This window comes from Sciurus carolinensis, chromosome 9 (genome assembly GCF_902686445.1).
Source record: "Sciurus carolinensis chromosome 9, mSciCar1.2, whole genome shotgun sequence".
In the NCBI taxonomy this organism is placed as follows: domain Eukaryota; kingdom Metazoa; phylum Chordata; class Mammalia; order Rodentia; family Sciuridae; genus Sciurus; species Sciurus carolinensis.
The window spans coordinates 138,642,597-138,667,997 of record NC_062221.1 but is presented as its reverse complement, the minus strand read 5'-3'; the positions used below and the strand labels follow the sequence as shown (position 1 = coordinate 138,667,997).

Below are 25,401 nucleotides of genomic sequence, written 5' to 3'. Positions count from 1 at the left end.
GTGCTGGCATTAACTCGAACTCCGAAGTTACTTGAAGGACATTAATCAGCACCAAGTAGGGACCGGGCTCCGTCCACATCAACCATCCAGAACATGTCCAGTCCTGGACGTGGCCAGGTGCACTGAGCCCAGCCGGGAGCTCAGTGGCGGGAAGGAGACGGTGCCTACCGCGCATGCGCAGCTATGGCTTTTCCGCGGGCGCTCGCGGGCTACGACAGCTCGCCGCGTCTGCGCGTGACGTCACTGGCCGGCGCAGTCAGGAAGGAGCGCCTGGCGGCACACGTGGGTAGCGGCGCGGCGGGCGGGTACATGGCGAGTTCCGCGGGGCTGGCGTTGTGCGGGAAGGCGCTGGTGGTGCGGGGTGGCAGCCGGTTCCTTGCCGCCTCCACTGCGAGCAGGTGAAGGTCGTGGGAGGGGAATGCGGGCGCGACTCCTTGGTCTCCATGGCCATGTCCGCTCTGGGTCACCGGGAGCCCTGCAGCGGCCCACGAGCCCACCGTGAGCCGGACGTGGAGCGGCGAGCGCCCGGCGGCCTCGGACCTCGCGCGCGCTTCCGGGTTCTAGGGCGGCTGCGCGGCCAGAGGGCGGGCCGGCCCGGATCACGTGGGGCTACGCGCCGGGATTTAGTACGGGTTGTTGGGCCTCTTGAGTCCTTTCCAGGGTGGTTTTGATTCTTTCAGGTCTGAAACGAGCAACTTGCCTGCTGTTCGATGCTAAACTTAGGTTGCACAAAAAGTTTACCCACGAACCTGCGACGTGTCTCAGATTAGTTTGTTTAGGGCTCAGAGCCTCTAATAAATGCCATTGTGAAACAAGGGTGTGTTAGATGCTGTCCGCTTCCTTCAGTCCTTGCCTTTGGAGGAACCTCGTTGGCTGGCAGTTTTCGACTTTGAAGACAATTTCTCTTTCTATAGCATTAGTGTTCCATGAGAAATGCCTTTGGGTGCTGTCACTTTAAAGGTTATCAACGTGTACAAGATGCCTTCCGCCTGCTGGGGATGGGATAAACCCAAGAGAGCTTAGGGTCTGGTAGGGAAGATGGGTGATTTCTATATTGGAAAGTGCCTGGGGGTCACTTTTTCTGGTAGATGAGACATTTTTCTGAACAAGTAATGAGTATTTTAAATTTGGGTGCAAAATCCCAAATATATCAGAACATAATTTCTTCTTAAAATCACCTTGTGTTGCTTTTCTAGTGCCTGAAAGAACAGCGTATTAATTCTGGTTGAGTTTTTAACTGTGAGTGAATTGATTTTTTTTTTTTTTTTTTTTTTGGACAGAATCGTGTGGATTGTGTATGACATACCCAAACAGGAGTTTAAGCAAATAGAGCTCCTGAACTCTTCTGGGCAATGTTGTATCAACACAGTTTTCTTTCTTCTTATTGATAAGATTAAGAATTTAACAAATATGCAAATGTACAAATGGTTTTGTTTCAAGGGTTAAAAAAACAAAACAAGAAAACCCCAAATCCTGTGTCTTTGTTAAAAGTGTTCATTGTGTTGTTTTTCTTTAGTGATGATGACAGCCTCTTCATATATGATTGCAGTACTGCAGAAAAGAAGTCACCAGAAAATAAAGGGTGAGATGATGGGGAAGAGCGTTGATGCCTGATGGTTTGAGTCGGGGGACCCGTTAGGCGAAGAAGTAATTGTTGTATTGCAGAATTCTTAATTTCTGTCACCTGGTTGTGGAGATGAACTTAAGAAAAACATGGAAATTAACTTTCATACTAGGTATTAAGAATATTTAGAGGTGGGGCTGGGGAGATAGCTCAGTCGGTAGAGTGCTTGCCTTGCAAGCACAAAGCCCTGAATTCAATCCCCAGCACCCAAAAAAAAAAAAAAAAAAAAAAAAGAATACTTAGAGGGCCAGGGAGATAGCTCAGTCAGAAGAGTACTTGCCTTGCAAGCACAAGGCCCTGGGTTCAATCCCCGGCACCGCAAAAAAAAAAAAAAAAAATTTTTTTAGGACTTTTTTTTAGGAATATTTAGGACTTTTAAAAATTTAATTTGTCCCTGTCGGTAATTACTGTATTGGTTCCTTGAAATAATAGTTTCAAATGCAGAGAAGGCATGCATAGGACATTAATGTCACCTAATTCAAAGGTAAGGAAAGCAGAGTGCAGTTTTGCATGGTGGCTTTCTTTAGTACAATTGGTCCTTTGGATCAGTTTGTCCTACCATTATTTTCAGTTTTATTTAACTGTTGTGTCTCTTCTTGGATTAGTCCATGTCCATGAGGGTGTGGGCTCTGTGATCTCTGAGGGTTCTTCCAGCACAACCCTTTGGGTTCTAGCATGTTTGTTAAGAGACAGAAGAGTTAGTCAGATGTAACTTTTGTAACATTACAGTAGTTTCCGAACCTTCTCATGTCCCCTTAATATGTCTTTATGTTCTGACTACATGAACCATTTAACTATTAGCATTTTCTGCCTCTGCCCATGTTATAAATTGACAAGGCTAGCCATCCAGGAATGCAACCTTATTTTCTTGGGTGAGTTAGCCAGGATTCTGTTGCTATAACAGGTACGTGAGATAAACAGTTTACAAGGAGTAAAGGTTTATTTTAGTTCTGGGTCTTCTAGGTTCTGGCCTGTAGTACTTGGCCCTGTTACCTTGGACCTGTGCTGAGACAGCACCTCAGGGCAGGAGCATATGGCCGAGCAGAACTATTCATGTCATTGCCAGGAAGCAAAAGAGAGTGAGGAAGTGACCAGGATCCCACAGTCCCCTTCAAGGACATGCCCTCTGTTGATCTAAATAAATACCTCCACCTTCTTTTTTTTTTTTTGAGATAGGATCTTGCTGTGTTCCCCAGACTGGCCTTGAACTTGAGCAGAAGCCATCTCCTGTTTCAGCTTCCCGAATACTAGCACTGTGGACTGTGCTGCTGTGCCCAGCAAGGTCCCACCTCTAAAGGCTACTACTTCCCAGTAGTAGCATGGTGGGGACCATGCCTTTAGCACCTGCACCTTTGGGTACACTTGCCCAAACCATGGAAAGGCCTGATTGTTTCTTCCTCTTTCCTAGGGAGGACGGCCGGCCCACGGATCAGGGGAATGACACAATTCTGGTGTCCACCTTCTCCAAGTCTGGCAGCTATTTTGCTTTAACTGATGACAGTAAGCGTCTGATTCTTTTCCGTACAAAACCATGGCAATGTCTGAGTGTCAGGTATGAAATGTTAATGTCGAATCGTTAAGATGTCTTATGCCCACCTTATACTTGCATGTCAGTAGCAGTAGAAACAGTTACCAGTAATAAACACCTAACATGGAGTCCCAGCTGTGTGGCAGACACTGATCCAGGGTTTTATGGGTATTCGTTGATGAGGGCCTAGCCATCTGTGAGGTAGTCAGGTGCCTTGTTTGCTCCCACCTCAGTGGTGAGGAATTGGGCAGCTGCTCTCAGGTCAGTGGGCTTACAAGGTGATTCTTCTTGTGGCAGTGTTGCTGTCCCAGACGCTGGGCCATCCTGCCTCCCACATGGTGCTCCCCAGCCCTGTGCCTGGTAGAAGCAAATCCCTTAGCTGGGTGACGGCTTCGGCTAAGTCCTGCCATGCACTGGGTTGCTGAGTGGATCGAGTGCACTTGTTTTTGTGTGCTGGAGGAGAGAAGGGAGCTAGCGTGGTCTGTACCCGAGGCAGGAGTGCAGGTGTGCTGCTGTGTGCTCTTGCTCCCTACTCCCGGAGTGTCTGCCTTGCGTGCATCTGTGCCCCTCCTTCGAAGCGTCTTTGTCACTGCAGGTGACCCTGCAGTGTGGTGAATTGTTTCCCAAGCCACCACCTTTATGTGCTGCCACCATGTCCTTGTGAGAGGATGTGCGTGGTACTGGGCAGATTTACATTCTGTTGGCTCTGACAGTCTCCTGATGTGTTTTTGAAAGTGAGTGCTCTGTCATCCTGCTTTTTCTGTGACACATAAACACATGAACAGAGTCAGTCCTGGGCCCCTCTTCTTCTCCTCCCCGAGGCTGCTGGTTTAACTGTCCCTTGGCAATCAGAGATAAACATGTAGGTAGCCATGCTTAAACTGCTAAGGTTAAGGAATTTCCATTTGTAACTGGCTCATGCCAAATTATTGGATTCCACTAACTTTTTAGATTTTTATTTTATCTCATTTTCTTTGATAAGAGTAAGAAACTATCTAAAGGAAGAGTATTCCCCCTGCCCTCTCTTCTTGTCAGATTAAAAATAATGCCCTGTTGAATACTGCTTCATCTTTAGTATTCACAGTATGTGTTTGTGTGGCAGATGTATGAATTTGTGTGTAGAAATCCGTGGTTTGGAAACCGAACAAGATAACAAAATTAAACAAAAGGATACCCAGTGATGTGCCAGGCTTCCTCATCTCCCTTCCCTCAGCTGTGGAGGAGGGAAGTGTCTGCAGGTGAACACTGTGAACTGGCTGTGAGCCCCTCCCTTGGGGCCCCTGCAGGCAGTGGGGGTTTTGCAGCTGGCTGGCCTTGACTTTGGGTCTCTGGCCATCTGTGGGGAACTGGGAGGCAAGGCAGAAGAGGGAACACTGGGAGGTATTCCATCTGCTCGGGCTACCTGAGCACGGTAACATGCACCAGGCAGCTGAAACCCCAGACATTTATTCTCAGTCCTGGAAGCTGCAGTTGGAGACTAGGGTGTCTCAAGGTTGCTCCCTCCTGGGGCCCCTGTCCTAGTTTGCAGATAGCTTCTCCCTGGGTCCTCAGGTGGTTGTCTGTTCTATGTCTATCTGTTTCGAACTCCTGCAAAGATGCAGTCAGGTTGGAACAGGGCCCAGTTGGATCTATATGGCTCTGTAAAGGCCCTACCCAAATGGAGGCATATTCTGAGTGTTATGGGGCGCAACTTAAGAACAGACCGATCACCACTGAGAAGTCTGAATTTGAGAGTCTTTATTAAACTGGCCGCTGACTGTCTCACACAGTGCCCCAAAAAATGGCTATTGGGGGAACAGCCCTGACCACAGGGTTGTAGGGGTTCTTATTCCAAAAATCACATCAATCATAAGTGTCTGTTGCTATGATTCAAAATTACAAACTAACATCATGAGATCATCGACAGAGGGGGAAGTGGGTCAAACTGACCCTTACCTAGGTACAAACTAAAGAATGGTTGCTAACATCCACACAATTACCGTTTACATGGTACATTGGTTAAGAGCAATAGGAATCAAAAGAGAGCAATTCTTTACTACATAGGAGTTGCCATTGTATATTATTAAACATGTCACACCAAGTAACTGATGAAGGGCACAGAGGCGGGGTGTTCCCATGGGACAAGCTTATTTCCTACATAACATGGAGTCTCAGAGCAAAATGGAGTCTGTTTAGTCATTTCCCTTAGAGTCTGGCCTATAACATTCTCATGGAGCCAGATCTGTCAGTCCATCACATTCCCCACTGTTTTTTTGTACATAATCAAATCATTGATTTATTAGTAGTGCATAGGTGATTGCAGTGAGTGTGCAACCCCATTAGCTTAACAGACTGGATTCTATCTTTAACATATTTAGTTGAACAGTTTATCATGTATGGCCTGATTAAAAGTACAGGGGCCACTCATTTAGATCAATGCATGAGTCCCATATGTTTCCTTTTTGGAACCCATTTGACATTGACGTAGTCTTCTGACTGAAATGGGCATTGGAAATCAGTGGTCTCTTGGGGCTGGTTCTCTCATAAGTTGATCCTGTTGGAGAGACTTAACAACAGGTTAGAACAGGAGCAGGTTCTTGGGAAGGGTGGAGGAAGGACTCTGGAAGCATTAACATTTTAATTTTTCAGAAGTCATTTGCCTCCAACTTTCTGGACCCAAACTGGTCCTTATTTTTGTGATATAACCCAATTTACCTATCTATATTGACTGTCTTTTAAAATTTTTATTATTACCCCTCTACTCTTAGGGACTTTTTACTGCTGTAAGGAAAAAGGGCGATGACCGCTCTTGCTGCTTCGAGCTGAGAGGGGACAATGTGGGGTGGGGCAAGCAGTAAAAAGTTCCTTTTTAGAAATTGGATCTTTCTAGGGGTAAAAGTCTTGTTCTATGAAAGAAACAAAAAACCATGAGTACAAAATAAATAGCATCTGGAACATGTCAATGAATATCATGAAGCTGATAGAAATTAATAATCTGTTATCAGGAGGTGGAAGACCTGAGACGTTCACATAAAAGGCCTAACAAAGTTTAACAAGGCTGGAGTGGATAAGGCCTTGATTTTAAATCTTAACACTGTTGGAGTTATCAGGAATGTAAACACAACATTTAGTTAAGTTACTCAATGTCATCTGATCTTTGTAAACTATCTTTTTACTGGTATGATCTTTTTGTTTAGTACAGATCCCTTTATTTTTGTTACTCAGGGCTAGAGAATCATACCAGCAAACATGGATTAAATCTACCTGTACCAGAGGTTATGATGATGTGTAGGCCTTAAACTGACTAAAAACTTATAATTCTAACAGTTTCTCTTGATAGTTATCAGGCATTTTTGTCTAAGAATATTTTTTGTTACCTCCAGTTTTATTTATTTTGGGGCTAACACAAGTGTACATCTTAAATTACATGAAAATAACTATTGTTTTGTTTTTAAAATGTCCAGGAATGACTGTGTTTTGGTTTTAACTGTTTTGCTAGGTGTTTAAGACCAAGCTTGTCAAATTGACCTTGTTCCTATCTGCTGTTAAGAGCCAGCTGAGTTCCCACAGGGGTCACTCTTGGGGAACTTGAGAGCAGCTTTTTAGCTCCTTTAGTGCCATTCACCTGGTAGGGTCTCCTTGATGAGGTGGCTTCCTTTGGAAGCATTAGGGATGGCTCCCTTTCCCAAGGACCCTCCTCTGCAGCAGGTGCACTGATTGACTTTTCATCCTCTAGTGGTCTCATTAATCTCCCTGATCGGAAGGTTGTGTGCCCCAGAGTGGCAAACTCCTTAGAGAAGTTCTCTTGTTCCCTGGGTTTAGACTGACTCTGAGGGCAACAGCCAAATATTGATTCTCTTGACTCCTTTATTTTAATCTCAATCTTTAAGTTTTGATCTTAAACATCCAGCAAGTCAGTTTCACCAGTCGTACAGTAAGAGTACTGGGTTTTAACTTTAATGTCTATGACTTTATAGTTATTTACCAACTTTTATTAAACTGGGATCTATATTATTTGTCCTATAGGTGATGTCTTATTATCTCAAATTAATTTAGATCGTTCTTGAAGTAGTACCTCTGTAAAACATTAATCAGTCAAAAATTGCAGAGTTTACAAGGAAAATACAAAATGGAATTATAACAAAAAATCAATCTTTAGAATATAACTTATGAGCTGAAGTCTGACTTATTTTGGAGCCATTGTAACATGTAGTAAGGTAGGAAGTAGAGCCTTATCTCAGGTAAGGTGGGGCTCTTCATAAATCTTAGGTAAAGCAGTATGATATTACACCTAAAACATGAATCAAAGAAAGCTGAGAGAGCTTTTAACTTTCCTTTTGTTTAGTAAAGTAGCAAAATGTTTTTTCTGTTTTATGATATTAACTTTTAAACAGATCAGACTTTCATTATCTCTTTCTTAGAAATACATTTACATTTTTATCCCAGTGCAGAAGGTAACATAAGGTTCAGGTCAAATTACAGAACACTAAATGATATAAATAAATCCCCAATAAAATTTCTTATTCTGATAAGTTTAAAATTATCATTACAACTTTAGGTGGAGAACACCAGTTTGATAAAATGTTCTTTTAAACCTTTTAAAGACTTGCATACCTGGAAGATATGAACACATTTAATATATGAATAAGAATAATAGAATCATAATTACATTGATGTTTTTATGTTAACCATGTTTAACTTTTAAAGAAAATTTAGACTTTGTAATGTAGTACAATACTCTAAAATAACAGTTGCTGTTTAACCAGAATTGTACAAACCCCCAATTTTTAAGACTAGCTGTTCTAGAGAATAAAACTTAACAGATACAATGTTAAGAGTAAATTAATGCTTTCAGAATTATTGGTCATTTTAGCATATAAACTGAAATTTGGTTTATATCAGTACATTAATATTTGACCTTAGGAAAAAACCTTGAATAGTTTTAACTGTTGTGTTACTTACATATACATGTAAACCTTTTAAAATTTACTCTTAACTAACATTTTTTAATCACTTAGACACTCTTGTTGTTTACTTATGTGTATTACAGCCTTATTTTATCACATAAAGGCTTTTTTATCTAGAAACATTTTTATTAAATATTTTTATATCTAAAACCTTGTAATGTTTTAATCTGTTTATTCCCTTTTTTAAAATTTATATTCTGAAACAACCCTTATAAATTTCTAAATTGAGATAAATTACTCCGTTTTAATCCGATGAAATACTTTGTTACTTATAGAATTCTATTTAAATACAGTTGAAACTTTTGGACCCTTTATATTGAATAATGTCTGTTAAGACTTTTAGTAACCATGTTTTCAGTGATAACATAAAGTAAATTTAAATCCTTTTTTATTTACCAATTTATGAAAACACCAAAAAATGTTTTAAGTATGTGGAATTTAAGGAGTTAAGAGTATTTGTTATATTTAACAGTTAGCATTTTAACTCTCTAAACCAATCAGATGTCTCTAACAAACACATCCATGATTAATCCCATATATGTTAAATCGATAGTTATTTTTTAAAAACCAAGGTATCCAGAAAATTGTATTGAGCCATATCAGTCATTTCTTTCCTGTTGAAGAAAAACCTAGAAACAATGGGTATTAGATATTTTATAAAACTAACATTTTATTTATTTATTTTTTGACCACCTGGAAACAAAACTGTGTTAGTAACTTGAAAGCCATATTTTTGTTTACCTAATTTAAAAACCTTTTAAATTATGTAAATCAAAAGCATTTGGATCCATTTTTTAAAATTTTAATTTATGAGCTCATATGTCAATTTTGGTACCAAATATATGTAGACATGATAATACACCAGTGTACATATACATAAAATAAACAGATGACAAAGACCTTACAGCTTATTTTTTAAACCCATTAGATTGAGAGTTAACCCTTGTAAACTGGCCTCTGAAACAGAGCATTAAGAAAACTTTATATTTGGATAAAAAGGTCTGATTAAAATTAACCTAGGTGCACCAGATCGAAATTATGAACTCGAAAACGATAGAATTTTAAAAGTCTTTTTGGCCTCCATCCTGAGATGAAAAAGAATTAAGAGAATATAGACAAGGTTATGGCTTATCCCTTCCTGAAGGAGTTTCCCGAAGAGACAGCAAGGGAGCTGCTTCCATTGGTCTTTTGGGAGAGCCCCCTCAGGTTGGGGTCTTGTTCTAAACTGGTTTTTCTGGTCTTTTGGATAGCAGCCATCAAAATTTTAGCCTGGCATTTTGGTGGACCAACTCCAAGAGTTGGAAGTTCCTATTGGCAGCAGTTTACATTTTAATGTAAGCTTCGTGAACATGGTTAAAAACCTTTTTAACCATTTTTTTCAAATTTGACTATAAAACATTTGATCAGATTGTTCAGGCTCCCAAAGACAATTTAGTGGTCCCCTGAGGGGGCCATCTGACCTCAAAATTTGGTCATTCTCTCTCACAGAATTTAGAGAGAGAAAAGACATCGCAGCGGGTTCCGTAGTCACTGGCTCTCTTCTGGAATTCCTGGAAATTAGTTAACATGCACTGGAGGGGAGTACATGACTGACGTGAGGGAGACTGACCCATGCTTACACTTAAAGGCAACAAAAAACAGAAAAGGACAAACAAACACAGAACAGGTAAAACACCAAAGATGCAGACGAGTGGCCACTCCAGATCCCAGACCAGAGGAACTGAGCAACGTCTTGCCAGCCCCGGACTCGGGAAGTAATGCTGCGTCCAGCTTTCCTCAGAGTCCCCAGATGCGGATCCACCAGAAACAGACTTACCAGTCCCCCCGGGGTGCAGAAACAGGTGACTCTCTCAGAGAATTTAGTCCAGTCCTGGGGCGGGGCTCCACAGACCGTGCAGCCTGGGGCTGAGGAACGTCTCTCAGAGGCCTTCCCCTAGGAGCAATGTTGTGGCCTCTCCCCTCCGCAGGAGTTTCCAGGTCAGTGGTGAGCGGTGGTTACCCACCAGGCAGCAAGAATCTCGCTGGGGCCTCCAAACGTTATGGGGCACAACTTAAGAACAGACCGATCACCACTGAGAAGTCTGAATTTGAGAGTCTTTATTAAACTGGCCGCTGACTGTCTCACACAATGCCCCAAAAAATGGCTGTTGGGAGAACAGCCCCGACCACAGGGTTGTAGGGGTTCTTATTCCAAAAATCACATCAATCATAAGTGTTTGAAGCTATGATTCAAAATTACAAACTAACATCATGAGATCATCGACAGAGGGGGAAGTGGGTCAAACTGACCCTTACCTAGGTACAAACTAAAGAAGGGTACTAACATCCACACAATCACTGTTCACATGGTACATTGTTTAGGAGCAATAGGGATCAAAAGAGCAATTCTTTACTACATAGAGTTGCCATTGTATATTATTAAACGTGTCATACCAAGTAACTGATGATGGGTACAGAGGTGGGGTGTTCCCATGGGAGAAGCTTATTTCCCACATAACATGGAGTCTCAGAGCAGAATGGAGTCTGTTTAGTCATTTCCCTTAGAGTCTGGCCTGTGACATTCTCATGGAGCCAGATCTGTCAGTCCATCACACTGAGGTGCTGGGTAGGTCGGGGCTTCAACACAGGAGTGTGGGGGCAGGTTAGCCCATAATGGTTAACCTTGTCTTTCTGATCCTGACTGCTAAGCTTATTTGTAGAACATGCCCTTAGCTTACCACGAAGTCTCCAAGGGGCTTTGGTACCAAAAAGATATGAGATGATCTAAACCAAGCCAAGGGCAGTCCTTTTGCTGTGTAAGGGAGACTCTACCTCCTGGTCCCTGTGGAAATGCAGACTGGACATGCGCTGGCCTGGGCTATGCGAGCTGTGGTTTGCTTGTGTATTTGTTTTGGCACTGGGGCTTGAACCCAGGGCCTTGTGCATGTCAAACATGGGCTTTGTTGCTCAGCCAGACCCCAGCCCCGTCTGATTTCGAGGTGCTCCTGGTTGACTGCTGCCAGGCCGTGGGCCACACTTTGAACAGCAGGATGTTGTAGAGTTCAGATTGCCCTGACCCGCTGCCTCCTATGAGGCATTCTGCCTCCTGGTGAATGGGCAGCAGGCCTTCCAGGTGGACGAGGGGACTTGAGCAGTGTCCAGACACCCCGTGATGTCTGCCTGGGGAAGGAGACCTGGGTGTGTCAGGGCTGACACATGCATCTCTGTCTCTGGATGTTTTTCTCACACAGTGCTTGTTCTGCTATTTCAGGATGTGCTCTGATGAACAGTCACACACGGTTGTAGCACTTCCCACCTGGGAGTAGATCTGTAGGGGGACCATCAGGTAACTGAGCTAATCCAGGCTGCCTTCCAAAGGAGCTGTACCTACCTCCCAGAGTCTAGAGTGCCGCTGGGGTCCAGGGCAGGGCACCTGAGCATATGCGAGGCCCTGGTTCATCCCCAGCACCGCACACAGGAGTGCCTTTTTCATCACAGTGGGTTGGACTGCTGGTTCTAGGGACGTCTGCCCACAGAAGTTGCACGGGGCCTTTCGGCAGTGCCAGCACGCAGCGTGCGACGTGCTCGTAGCCGTGGGACTGGATGAGCGTCTTCAGTACCCTTGCTGTGGCTGCTGACCTCAAAGCTCCGGCTGAGAACTGGTGTGGATCTGGGATTCTGTGCAGCCGCATGGTGGGCACCTTCAGGGACCTCATCTGCGGTCCTCTGGGCTGTGGTAGATTAGTACGTTCATCACGGACGGCCAGAGTGAGTTCTTGGTTCTGCCTGGCTCCCCTGGAGTCCAGGTGGGTGTCCTGCCACATTGCTTTTTCCATTTTCTCCCTTTGATTTTGGTTCATACAGAAAATTGGGAACCCCAGAGAAGTACGCGAGCAGAAAGCAGCCGCCTTAATCCAGCGTCGGAGGTGTTCCTCCTGCGGGACGCCGCGTGCCCTGCCCGCTTCCCTCAGGTGCGAGCTTGCCTGCGGCCTGGGGCCCGTGTCTCCGCACACAGCCCTCTGGCCGACATGTCTCCCCTGCCTTTGGACCGTTGACAGTGGAGCCCCCGCACCGCGATGAAGAGCCAGTGCCCCGGCCTCGCGGGATCCCGCTCCTCTAGGAGTCTGGGCTGCGCTCCTGCACTGACGATGGAGGAGGGGTTCTCGAGGGTGGTTCTGTGGGCTGTGGCCGATGAGATGAGATAACTTGGGGGCAGGACTCCTGAAGTGCCAGTCAGTTCCGTGGGCAGAGTGCAGATCTCGCTAGTGACTTGTGAACAAGGCCGGTCCCTCTTCATGCTTGTTTGCAGTTGTTTTGGGGGGAAGATGCTTTGTGGTTTTATTTATTTACTTATTTTTGTTAGTGTGACTTGATATTTTTTTTTTAATTATTTATTTAGGTTTTAATTTTTACAGACTACATTTTGATTCATTGTACACAAATGGGTACATCGTTTTGTTTCCATGGTTGTGCATGATGTAGATTCATATCATTCATGTCATCATACATGTACATAGGGTAATGATGTCTCAGTCCACCATTTTTCATACCCCCTCCCTCTCATTTCCTTCTACATAATCCAGTTTCTCCATTTATCTCTCACTCCCCACACCCCCCCACCCCCATTATATATCATTTTCTACTTATCAGGGAAAACATTGGGCCTTTGGTTTTTTGGGATTGACTTATTTCGCTTAGCATGATATTCTCCATTTCCATCCATTTATTTGCAAATGCCATAATAGTACTCTTCTTTATGGTTGAATAATATTCCATTGTGTATATATACCACAGTTTCTTTATTCATTCTTCTGTTGAAGGGCATCTAGGTTGGTTCCACAATCTAGCTATTGTGAACTGAGTTGCTATAAACATTGATGTGGCTGTGTTACTGTAGTATGCTGATTTTAAGTTCTTTGGATATAAATCGAGGAGTGGGATAACTGGGTCAAAAGGCGGGTCCATTCCAAGTTTTCTGAGAATTTGCCACACTGCTTTCCAGAGTGGCTGCACCAATTTGCAATTCCACCAGCAATGTATGAGTGTGCTTTTTCCCCCACATCCACGCCAACGTCTATTATTGTTTGTGTTCTTGATTATAGCCATTCTAATTGGAGTAAGATGAAATCTTAGAGTTGTTTTAATCTGCATTTCTCTAATTACTAAAGATGTTGAACGCTTTTTCATGTATTTGCTAATCGCCTGTATATGTCTTCTCTAAAGTGTCTGTCCAGTTCCTTGGCCCATTTATTGATTGTGTTCTTTGTATTTTTTTTTTTTTTTTTTTTTGCGGTGCTAGGGATTGAACCCAGGGCCTCATGCTCGCGAGGCAAGCACTCTACCAGCTGAGCTGTATGCCCAGCCATGTTCTTTGTATTATTGGTGTAAAGTTTTGTAAGTTCTTTATAAATTTTGGAGATACGTGCTCTATCTGAAGTGTGTGTGGTTTGCTTTTTTTTTTTTTAGAAATATCCTTTTTTTAAATTTTTTTTTTTTTTTAGTCGTCAATGGACTTTTATTTGATTTATTTTTATGTGGTGCTGAGAATCGAACCCAGGGCCTCACACATGCTAGGCAAGTGCTCTACCACTGAGCCACAACCCCAGCCCCTGATGTACATTTTTGAATGAGAAATCTTCCAAGTGCAGTTACCCTTTCTAGAGTAACCTGTTAGAGAGTGATACTGGCACTCAGAAAGGCAGGGCCCCAGGAAGCCAGATCGGGTTTGCTCTGCCTGCAGGTGTTGGGCTGGTGGGAGGCTGACGGCTGGAAATGTGTCTAGGGGCATCTGGAATCCTCGGTGCCCTGGCAGGGCCTGAGCAGGCGACTCTGGAGGTGGGCTCGTGGCAGCACCAGCTCAGGCTGGGGCAGGCTAGCCTTGAGGGACCCTGCAGAGCCAAGCACGTGCTGTTGTGTAGGGCTCTGGCAGGAACTCAGAGACTCTGGGTGGAAGGCAAGTGCCCAGACTTGGACTCCACGGGACCTGAAGGTCATTGGGTCCACTGCCTCAGGTCCCTGGAATCCTGGGAACTGGGATCTTTAGCTGGGGCGACACCTGCTCCATCACGCCATCTGACTCCCTTGGACCCTAACCCCAAGCCCACCAGGGAGCTGAGCTGTGTCCTAGTCACTGTGGGGACCGACCTAGCTGAGAGGCTGAGAGCCCCGACTGGCACGAGAGAGGGGCAGCTGACAGTCAGCTGTTGAGCTGGGTGGCGCATCCTTGCCACTTGCCCTGTCCTGGGGTGGATGGACTCCTGATGTCCAGCGGGCCGGGTTGATTGTTGGGGCTGCCTATGTGGCGCCTTCGGATCGGGGCTGCTTGTTGACATTGTGGTGTGCTCTGAGAATTTTGATGATCCTGCCCGCAGCCTCATTGTCTTTCCGTTGTCTTTGTTTTCTCTGTTTCCCCACCACGCCCCGCTCTGGGGCTCCTCCTGCTCCCTTGTGGGTATCCAGCTGCAGGGAGCTGTTTGGCTGGAAAGTCCGCCCTGCACGGGGTGTGGACACAGCAGGGAGGGCTGCTGTCTTGTGCTCTTGTGCCGAGGGGAAGGTGGAGCAGCCTGTGCTGTTGAGGTGCCAGCCTTACCTGGAGAGTAGTTGGCATCTCGCTGCTCTGAGTCCTGACCCTGGTTAAGCAGAGGCTTGAATGTGGCTGTGTCTCTGTTGGAACCAGTGGGCAGGTGTGGCAGGTCTTGGCAACCCAGATTAAAGGTTTTTATGCGTGTGCTGACTGCGTGGCACCCAGCCCCTCCTGCGCTCCTGGCTGTGCTGTGGCATTTCTGCTGGGGACTCCAGGGCTGTTTTCACTGCTGCCCTTCGATGGTGAAGCATGGTGCCCTTGCTCCTGCAGGGGCGAGGCAGCCCTGCAGTGTGTGTGGGATTCAGCAGGACCAGCAGCTTTTCCTGCAGGAACAGTGGGGGTCAGTCAGGTGGAACTGTGGGTGTGGAGATTGAGGACCATGGGCCCCGGATGGTGGCCTTTGCTTTTGTCCCTGATAGTGGCCCACACACACTGGTGAAGCTCCTCTGCAAAGGCATGGCAGGACTTCTGGGGCCACAGGGCAGTTTCCCCAGCATTACATCATGACAGGTTTCAAACATGCAGCTGAGCTGGGAGGACTTTACATCACATACTCATGTGTCTGTCACCCAGGTCTTATCACCAAGAATAATTCTCTTTTTTCTTTTTCTTAAGTGGGAACAACTTTCCTTTTGGTACCAGGGGTTGAACCTAGGACTGCTTTACTGCTGAGCCACATCCCCAGCCCTTTTATTTTTCACTCTGAGTCTGGTCTCGCTAAATTGCTTCAGGCCTTACTAAGTTGCTGAGCCTGACTTAAAACACTGCAGTCTTCATCTTTCTGACTCGGTCTCCTGAGCCACTGGGATTACAAGTGTGTGCCGCTGCACCTGACCAGGAGCGGTTTTCTTAAGGAAAAATTATTGAAATAAAATTAGTCCAAGGGGCTGGCTTTATTGGTGCTGGGGGGAACCCAGGGCCGGTGCATGCCAGGCAAGTGCTCTGCCGCTGAGGTGCACCCAGCCCAGGGCATGGCTGTGATTCAGTTCCCCGCCATGCTTTGTGTTCTCGGCATCGTCTTCCCTGGCTGGAGGGGTGCATGTAGTGCCACAGGCAACAGTACAGAGGCCCTGGACCTAGAATGGGATCATGTCCCAGTAAACTCCTTAGACCGAAATGACATTTGTTAGGCCACACCTGAGAGCATCCTGGGTTAGCCTCACCTGCCTCAAATGCTAAGAATACTTTCCTGAGCTTATATCTGGTAAGATCATGGACTGAAGCCTATTTTATAACGAAGCGTGTGGAACATTTTGTGTAAGGGATTGAATACAGAAAAAGAAAAAGAGCGATTGATTGTACGGGTGTGCTTTCACACCGTCGTCAGACTGACAGGTCCAGGCTGAAGCAGGCTAGCTGGTTGGGGCCAGCTGGGTAGGGTGTGAAAGTCTGCAGAGTGCTGGGCTGAGTTGTGGCTGCTAACCGAGCGTCTCTGTGGCTCTTCAGGACTGTGGTGAGGAGGTGCACAGCCCTGACCTTCACAGCCTCTGAGGAGAGGGTCTTGGTGGCCGACAAGTCTGGAGACGTCTACTCCTTCTCGGTGCTGGAGCCGCATGGCAGTGGCAGGCTGGAGCTCGGCCACTTGTCCATGCTGCTGGACGTGGTACGTAGGGGGCACACTGACTCGCTGTCTGCTCCAGCTGAGGTCCTGGTGGGGCAGAGGCCGAAGGGTCCAAGGGGCAGGAGCACGTAGACTGGAATTGGGGCAGGTGGAGTGGTCAGCAGGGTGAGTCAGGATGTGGTTGTGTGGTTCTAGACGGGAGGGATCGCTTCAGCTGGGCTGACCAGGGGAGGGAGTGGGAGCAGCCCTGAGCCCCAGCCTGGTGTTTCCCAGCCGTCTGGAGACTGGCTGCAGCCTGCAGGCAGGGACGTTGCGGGAGGGTGTGAAGGGGTGCTCGCTGGGATTGGTGCCCGCTGGATGTGGGGACGTGTGCGAGGAAGGTGGCCTGGAGGGTGGCGGGTCGTGGAGGCGGGGTGAGTAGACTGAGTCGTTCTGGGCGTGCCAAAGCCGAGCCACCCATGGTGGGGAGGGTGGACCCCGGCGACTTCATAGAGGAGGGGCAGGACTCCCCAGCCAGCTCCAGGACCACAGCTTTGTGGAGGCCTCAGAGGGGCCTTCCACAGGGGACTTGATGGGAGAAGGTCGGGGTTCCTGTAAAACCGCGGAGTGGCCAGTGAGTCCCTTTTTGTTCTCTGACCCCTGGTGACACAAGGCTGTGAGCCCTGATGACCGCTTCGTGCTCACCGCCGACCGGGATGAGAAGATTCGGGTCAGCTGGGCTGCTGCGCCACACAGCATCGAGGCCTTCTGTCTGGGGCACACGGAGTGAGTGCGGCCGTCCCGCCCATCTCTGCGGGAACCCCGGGCTTAAGGCAGATAAGCGGGCCCCTCAGCGGAACCACTGAAATGCCTTTGCCAGAGGAACGCGTTCTCCCTTGACTAGCCTGCCCAGCTTCCGGCTCCGTGCTGTCCCAGCTCTCACCCAGGGAGGCGCCCATGGGTGCCGAGGGAGCAGGGCTGAGAGGCGGTGACTCCGCCTTTCTGTGCTGGCCTCTCCCAGTGTCCACACTGCTGGTGGGGCTTTGTTTAGAGGATTCCTTCCCCGGTCAGCATCCGCCTTGGCAGTCAGGAGGTGGGCGAGCTGGGGATGAGGACAGGCCCGCCCTGCCTTGGTTTCCTGGAGGTGGGTGTGCTCAGGAGTGGGTTGTGATGCCCAGTAGGCGGGAGCTCCCGGGCCAGAGGCTGAGTACAGTGTGCATGCGAGCAGAGCATTTAGCTTGATTGCCAGGAATGTTTTACAGTATGTTATCTGAGGCCGTGGAAGAAACTGCAGGCTTGACTGAGTTCTGAGCTGGCTCTTGTTTCTCCGTGGATTGTCATGAGACTGACTCGGAGCCCGTGGTCCCTCCGCCTGCCCCTCGTGATGGCGAGTTTTCACTCTTGCTTCGTTGTCTTTCAGGGCCTTTGCATGTGCTGGCTCCACAGGTGGAGTAGTCTTCTGAGACAGCCCCTCTCCCTCCTTCCTCAGCCTTCTGCTTGATGCCGCCTGCTTCTTGGGGGGAGCTTCCCAACCACCTCTCTAGGGCTCAGTAAAAATGGGTTGAGATTTGTTACTTTCCCCCCCAGTTTGCAGTTCAGCAAATGGAACCTCAACTCTGCACCTGTGAAGCGTACCCTCTGCTGCTGAGCTACCCCAACCCCATAACCGTACCCAGATCAATCTCACCTGTTCCTCTTTGCCTCTGCCATGTGGCAGCTAACCTGCCCAAAATGTCCCCCACGCCGAGGCGTGTGTTCTTTCTGTTGGACGGTGCATCCGAGATCTGTGGTGGTACCTGTCTGCCCTGTGCTCCAGCATCCTTGCGGCCCCTGTGCCGCTCTGGCCTGTAGCCCAGCCCGTGGTGCGGAGGAGCTGCTTGGTGGATTTTAGTGTCCTTGATAAGTGAGCAGTGACTGGTTCTGAGCCCGAGTTCCAGCCCGTGGAAGCTGCTTCTGTTCTTTGCTGCGCTGCTTGCAGGCATTATGCCCGTGGGACATGTGCTGGTGTGCTTTTCATCTTGAGGACCTGAGTTTAGAATCCTGGGTACCCCGGCAGATAGCAGCCCTGGGCCAGGCCAGGGTGACACCTGGAGAGGCTTTGACTGATGGGGACAAGGGAGCTCCTGGGGCGCCCTTGCATTTGTGATTGCTCGAGGCCACTGCATTAGCGGCAGGAGAGAAGCAGGGAGCTCTCAGCCTTGTGTGTGCTACAGGCCACGTTCTTGGCCAGTAGAGGGGCTTCCTGGAGAGCCAGGTTGCTCAGGCCCCTCCCAATGGCTTTTTTTTTTTTTAATAGTTTTTAGATGTTGGTGGATCTTTATTTAATATATTTATTTACACGTGGTGCTGAGCATCGAACCCAGTGCCTCACACATGCTAGGCAAGCGCTGTGCCCATGAGCCACAACCTGGCCCCCCAACAGCTCTCTGAATGGGAGAGCTCTGCTGCAGTGAGCCATCTGCTGGCTCTGTGATCAGGCGACTGGACCGCCCAGGTTCTGGCACCTGGCTGGTTGTGTTGGGTGCCCTCAGGATCTGGTCTGTGCTGTGGCTCTGCTGTCTGGGGCTCCCCAAGGGTGCAGGCGTTTTGGGTAGAGGTGGGGACTCGTGGTGCCGGCTGAGGTGCTGCAGAGGAATCTCTGGGACCGGGACTGGGGAGCTCGTCTGGTCCGAGGCTCGAGGCCCTGCTCTGGGCTGGAGCTCGGGTTGCACTGTGTGTGTTTCCCAGGGTTGCACTGTGTGTGTTTCCCTAGCTTGCCTGGCCCCATTCAGGCGCTGTCAGCGACTCCGTAGTACCGGCCAGTTCTGTGGGAGCTGGGTGGAGGGCTTCTCTTCCTGGGGTGAAAGGCCGCCTCTCGTCCTGCTGCAGGTTTGTGAGCCGCATCCTCGTGGTGCCCAGCCATCCCGAGCTGCTGCTGTCCTCCTCAGGGGTAAGTGCCAGTGCTCAGCGTGTGCGTGCTGCTGGTTGCTGCTTGGGAAAGGTGGGAGAGCCCAGGGAGCGGGGCCTTTGTCCCCTGTGGTTCCTGAGCCTGTGCAATCCCTGCTTCTCCATGGCGCCCACTAGCAGGTGCTTGCTTCCTGAGTCTTAAAGCTGCCCTGGTTGCTCCTAGCCTGCAGTTTTTCATTCAGGATTGTGTGTAGTCTGTGGCATGTGTGGTGTGTTTGTGTGGTATGTGTGTAGTATGGTTTGTGTAGTGTGCATGTGAGGGTATGTAGGTAGCCTGTGGTGTGCGTGGTATTCGATGGGTAGTCTGATGGGTGGTGCCTGCATGTGTGCACACCTGGCCAGCACAGCAGGTGTGGGTTTTGACCACCTGGCATGTGGCATCTGGCTGTCTTGGATTCCTAGCCCATCAGATTGTGGGGTCACCTGACTGTCTGGACATGCATATCTTTTTCTTTTTTTGGTTTTTGGTACTGGGGATTGAACTCAAGGGCACTTAAACACTGAGCCACATCCCAGGCCTTTTAATTGTGTATTTTAAGGTAGGGCCTTGCTGAGTTGCGGAGCCTGGCTTTGAACTTAGAACCCTCCTGCCTTAGTCTCCCAGGGGGCAGGAGCCACCATGCCCAGCGGGGCCTTTGCAGAGAACCTTTAGCTCACGAGGGCAGCCCTGACTCTGACTACACCCAGCTGTCCTCAGTATCATCTGCCCCTCCGTCCTGGAAGACTTGCTTGTGTGGATCTGGAGACCTGCTGGGACCCTGTGTGCTAAACTGTCTGTCTTTGCAGGACTGCACCCTACGGCTCTGGGAGTACAGAAGTGGCCGCCAGCTGCAGTGCTGTGACCTGGCCAGCCTGCAGGAGCCAGTGGAGCCTCAGGGTCACAAGGTAGCTGCAGTACTTGGCTGGGTGATTGGTGTTTGCAGGGTCCCTCTTCAGGTGCCTGGATCATGTGGAAAAAGTTACCTGTCAGAAACATGTCTGTCGTCAGGGCCAGAGTTCTTCCCATTTGGGAGAGATCGTGTACAACATCTCCACCTTTGAAGGCGTGCGTCACACAGGGGGGATGATCTCTGTCTTACGCCGTGTGCTTTCAGACAGCAGATGAGAGGAAAGCCTCTAGTTCCACTTGGAAGTGGAAAAATGGTGGTGCTTAACGAAGGACCTTGCTTAGCTCTCAGTGGACAGGCAGCCCGCCACACCGTCGTGGTGTGTCTCGACACCCTGGCTGCACCAGGCACTACCTGGGGTGTAGTCTGCGTGCCCAGTGGGCCAACTGCTGAGTGAGAGCTGGGTGGCATAGCCTCTGCCCTCTGCTGTGCTGACCAGGAGAGCAGCAAGCTTTGTCCTCTGCTTTGCAGGCCGTGGGGTTCTGGGAGTGTCTTTGTTTCTGTCGTCTCCTTTGCTGGGAAGAGTGGAACCTGTGGGCGATGGTTCTGGAGGCGGGTTCCCTGCTGCGCCTCCCCCAGTTTGTAACAGTTCTTGGGCTTTGGAGGCATTGCACAGGCCTGCAGGGACGGCTGGGGCCATGGCGAAGCTCCTGCCCTTACCTGGTCTTGGGGTTGAGAGGACTGGGGAGTCACCTGCTCCCTTCTTCCCACTATGTCCAGCGTTCTCAGGCCCCCACCCGGCCCTGCTTGGCGAGGCTGGGGACCGCAGTGCTTGCGGCTTTGCTTTTGTGTGAGGGACTGTGCAGCCTGGGCAGGCGGCACTGACTCAGCTGCTCTCGCTTGCAGAGGTTTGCCGCATCCAGGATCACATTCTGGGCCCAGGAGAGCTGTGTGGCACTTCTGTGTGACAGGTAAGCCATGGTGGCTTCTCCATCCCAGGAGCCGGGAGGGCGGGGAGACAGGTGAACTGTTCAGTGGTCCCAGCTGTGTCCTCGTGGAGGGTCCTGGTGCTCTTGCTGGGCTATTTATACACCATAGCTTATTGGGTAGCAGTGGCTTCTAGCTGATCCCAGTGGAACCTGCCTGAAGGTGTCCGTGCTAGGTTAGAGCGCACCAGCAGACACTTTTGGAGCTAGGACAGGTCTCCTGTTTTCAGGTCTCTGGTGCTTTCTGCATTCTCTGTTTTGTCCTGTGACAAGCCTGGGGAGGCCGTCTTGGCTCATCTTGGGAACGGGGTACAGGTTTGGGGATCGAGAGATGCTGCCCAGAGCCCAGGCTCTGTCCACGGCACCTGGGTCTCCTCCTCATTCTTTGTTCTTTGCCCTGCATTGGTTAGTGCTTGCTGTGTAAAAAGTTGCCCCAGAACTCAGGGATGCAGACAGCAAACGCTTTTCACCTCGCAAGGGCAGGGGTAGCTCAGCTGGCTCTGGCTGGGGTGCCTCTGAGGTTGGTACTGGCGAGGGCTGTGCTGTCGGGCCCAGTGCTAAGGCGCGGCCGCGTCAGGTCCCACAGGCCTGGGGTGCAGTCATAACCATTTTCTCTCTCCTGGAAAGCGTCCCTGTGGTCTTCGTCTTCCAGCTTGAGGCCAGCAGACCGCAGCTGGTGTTCAGACAGCAGCTGACGTTTTCGCACCGGGTGTGGGATATCGCGCTCGAGGAGACCCGGGGGCTGTGGGTTCTGCAGGACTGCCACGAAAGCCCCCTGGAGCTCTGGAGGCCTGTGCAGGGCCGGTGGCAGGTGAGACCCAGAGCCCGTCTGTGTCCAGCCGCGCTGTCCTGTGAGTCTGGGCTGTGGACAGCTAGGATTTTCTCCCTGCTCTGAGCCCCTTGAACCTGATCATATCTGAGTCCAGGCTGTGTCCCAGGGGGCAGTAGCTGGAGGCCTTGGCCTGGAGGAAGGGAAAGAGGGCCCTGCTGTCCCTACCGTGGTGTGGGCATGTTCTTGTGGTGGGCGGATTGCCACCAGGGGTGTGTTTCCTGGGGCTTCCACTTCCTGTCCCACAGGTATTTTTAGTCATGAAGTTGGCATAGCAGGGTTTGTGTCTGTGCGTGCAGGCTCAGTTATTACCCTTGTGGGCACTCTGGAGCTTGTGGAGCCCCTGGGGCAGAGGATGGGACGTGGGCAGTAGGCCTAGCTGCCTCCTCACTCGGTGCTGGGGCAAACCCCAGCCTGGTAGGGGCATGTCACCCGATCTTGCCTGGGGAGGGGATAAAGGGAATTGGCTCATGTGCAGACTCCACCCTTACCAAAGCTCCTGCCTGTGCTGGGCACGCTGAGCCCTGCAGGGCTGTGGGTCTGAGAGAAGTCCAGTGCTGGCTGAGGCAGCCCAGCTCCGTCCTGAGGCCCGGCTGCTGTGAGCAGAAGGCAGGTCCTGCCTCAACAGCTTCCTGGCCACCTGTCTGCTGTCCCTGTTGTGTCCCGCCTTCTGATCAAGGCCTTTGTCACCCCAGTCTGTTCCTGAAGGTGCTGTGTTACAGAGGCTGTCCAGCCATCTCCATGGGCACTGGGCCATGTTGGAAGGTAAGAACTCGAGTGTGGGCTGCTCTGCAGGGCCCAGGAGCAGGGCCCAGGATCTGACCACAGTAGGACACCACCACAGGCAGGCTTGACGCCAGCAGGCGTGGGGCAGTCACTGCTGCCAGCAGGAAGCGCTCGGCTGAGGGAGAGGCCACAGCCGCTGACCTTTGCCTCTGCAGATGCAGCAGGGAGGGCAGAACTGTGGGAGCCACGTGTGCTGATTGGCCTGGGTCCAGGGTGCTGGGTCAGGCAGCACTCAGTACAGAGGACACTGGCACAGAGGCGCAGACCCTCGTGCGTCACCTGCTGGTGTCCCCTCATGCTCTCATGGAGCAGAGAATGGAGGTGGCCGAGTCTGCAGGACTGTTCAGACCCAGCTTTCATTGCTTAGAAAAAATCCTCCAAAATCAGTCTCCTGCAGTTACGAGTTGGGGTTTCTTGGATGCTAAAGGGGTTTGAACTTAAACCTGGCTTTGGAGATGTTTGTGTGGAGTCCTTGCGTGTCTACCTCTGTGAAGCACTGTGGGTGGCTGTGGGCTGCCTCCCGCCTTCCCATTGCTCTTTCCCTTCCGGGCAGGAAGTCGAGGTGTGGACCCCAGCATGGTCTGGATCTGCTTCAGCAGCACCTTCCGGGGTGCCCTGTGACTGGCTGTGCAGGGACCCCAGGTGGCTTGACACCCAGCATGTGCTGTTGTTCAGGGGCCTCAGCCAGCATGATCTTGTCCTGCTGAGGGTCACCTCACGTGGGCTCAGGCCACAGCCTGGTGTCACTTTCTAAGGTGTTCTGCAGACAAAAAGGCCTGTTTGCAGGGTAGTGGTGGGTGGTGTGGGGGAGGCCCACCTCAGCCTGAGCATCCCCAGAGCAGCAGCCTTGCCGGGGGGTGCTAGCAGCTGTTCCTAGGTGCAGGGCGAGACAGGGCAGCCACTGGTGTACAGTCACTGAGTGCCCAGGGTGTCCCTGTGGGGCTCCGGCTGTGGCTGCCCTCAGGCATCTGCACCCTGGCAGCCATCCGTTGCTGTGTGGCAGATCTTTCTGTGGGTCAGAGGTCTGGGCTGTCGAGAGGCCCTGCGGGATGCACTCAGAGCCGCTGTCTTGAGTCCACCTAACGGGCCCACCCTAGTTGCTTCCTGGCTATGGGCAGAGTTGGTCTTCACAGCTGGTGGCCTAGGGCCTCACTGTGTGCTGCTTCTCGGCCTGAGGCTACGACCCCTGGCTCCCTGCCCTCCGGCCTCTGCAGGGCAGCCCACAGCCCGCAGGAGAGTGCCTTTGTACCTTGGGCTCCCTTCCATCCTTTCTCCTTTTCCCTGCATTCTGTTAGAAGTAAGTCCCCAGGTCTGGCCAGGGTATAGCCACCAGGAGGTGGGCATGATAGTAGCCCTCTCAGAATTCTGAGTTCTGGCTCTTCGTGTCCTACTGCTGAGTCCTGATTGATGTCTACTTTTGTCCCCGTCACAGGCTCTGCTGGTGCTGAAGATGGCTTCCGTGGCCTCTACAAGGCCACCTTTGACAACATGACCTCCTACCTGAAGAAGAAGGGAGAGAGACTGCAGCAGCAGCTGGAGAAGCAGCGGCGCCGGAAGAGCCCTCCACCAGGGCCCCCTGGACGGACCAAAAAGGCGCGCTCAGGGTCGACGGCTTGAGTCACTGACCCTGTGCTTGGTGGTGGCTCGCAACCTGATGCAGTACAAGCTGCTCTTGGCCCAGCACCTCCCTTTAGAAGGAAGCGGGGTGACAGGTCCCATCCGCTCAGTGGACAGTCTCCGGTCTCCAGGCTCTGGATTGTTCTGCGTTGCTGAGTGCAGGCTCTTGCCTGGTGCCCATTCCTTCTCCACGTGATGGTCAGCTGAACCAGCCATTCTCCACGAGCATGGTGGAGTGCCTGTGAGCACTCTGTCTTTATTTTGAAGGAAATATACCACCCGTGGTGCTGGCAGTACTCTCACTGTGTCCTCAGTGCCGTCTGTGCCGGGCGCGTCTTCCTCCTGGGGAACCTGAGGCACGGCTGGCTCTCCTGCCCTGGCTGTTGTCTCCGTCCGGGTGCTGCTCTGGTTCACGTGCGCAGTAGCTGGGTGGTGAGCGGCTCTGCCGCGCAGCAGTGACACGTCCTTGGGGAGCTGGGTGGTGCTGGCACAGGAGGGGACTTGGTTGCAGGGGTCTGTGGACGTGGACTGGTGAGGACCTCATTCCACCGTCAAATGATTGGTGATGTCGTGTATCTTTGTGCCTTTGACTTGACCTCTGCGCACACTGCAGAGTGGCAGGTCTACTCACTGATCAAGGAAAGAGCTTTGGAGGCTTCCTGCAAGGTGCGGGGCAGTGTGTGGAGTGGGTCTCAGGTGGTGGTGTGTGCTGCGTGGAAGTCGCGTTTCAGCCAGGCCGCTGACCCCAGCTTCTGCCCACTCTCCGTGATTGTGTCTCAGACCTAGGCCCAGCCTGTGTGCGGGGTGGCGTGCCGTTTAGCGAGTCCCGCTGGGAGCCAGCAGTGCAGAGCTCCGGCTGCGCCTTCAGAGCCTGCTGTGTGGAGGGGCTGGGTCCTGTGTGAGCAGCCTCACATGCTGCGGGCCATCAGTACCGGCCTGTCCTCCGTGGTGGGCTGTGAGGTTCTGGGCTTAGGAGAAGTTCAGGTTTGGTCTCGTCAGTGGTGTTCACTGCCCTACACCCAAGTGACCCCCAGGGTCCACTCCCCACGGCCACTCTCACAGAAGTTGGCATACACACTCGAGTGGTGACTGTCCACATGCTCACAGGGATCCGAGTGTGCCATTGCCCCAGCACTCACTGCTGGGCTTCCAGGCGGGCGTGGCTGCGTGCCCTCTCGGCCGCCCTGCTCTTCCCTCCCACAGGGCTGTC

At 50.5% G+C, this 25,401-nt stretch overlaps 1 protein-coding gene across 3 annotated transcripts; it reads left to right on the top strand.

The window, feature by feature from the left end:
- The first annotated feature begins 205 nt into the window (after positions 1–205).
- On the top strand, positions 206–24,487 carry Wdr4 (WD repeat domain 4). 3 transcript variants are annotated; one of them, XM_047565369.1, is made up of 11 exons: positions 206–398; positions 1,517–1,582; positions 3,033–3,176; positions 16,107–16,263; positions 16,874–16,986; positions 19,069–19,129; positions 19,933–20,031; positions 20,880–20,944; positions 21,587–21,770; positions 22,484–22,553; positions 24,007–24,487. In XM_047565369.1, exons 1-11 carry the CDS (start codon positions 310–312, stop codon positions 24,189–24,191), a joined length of 1,233 nt encoding a protein of 410 aa, XP_047421325.1. In that variant the 5' UTR covers positions 206–309; the 3' UTR covers positions 24,192–24,487. The 3 variants fall into 3 exon arrangements, with proteins under 3 accessions (XP_047421325.1, XP_047421328.1, XP_047421327.1); XM_047565372.1 differs by lacking the exon at positions 206–398 and having other exon boundaries at positions 1,550–1,582; positions 3,033–3,124; XM_047565371.1 differs by lacking the exons at positions 206–398; positions 1,517–1,582 and adding an exon at positions 11,942–12,048 and having other exon boundaries at positions 3,033–3,124.
- The last annotated feature ends 914 nt before the right edge of the window (positions 24,488–25,401 follow it).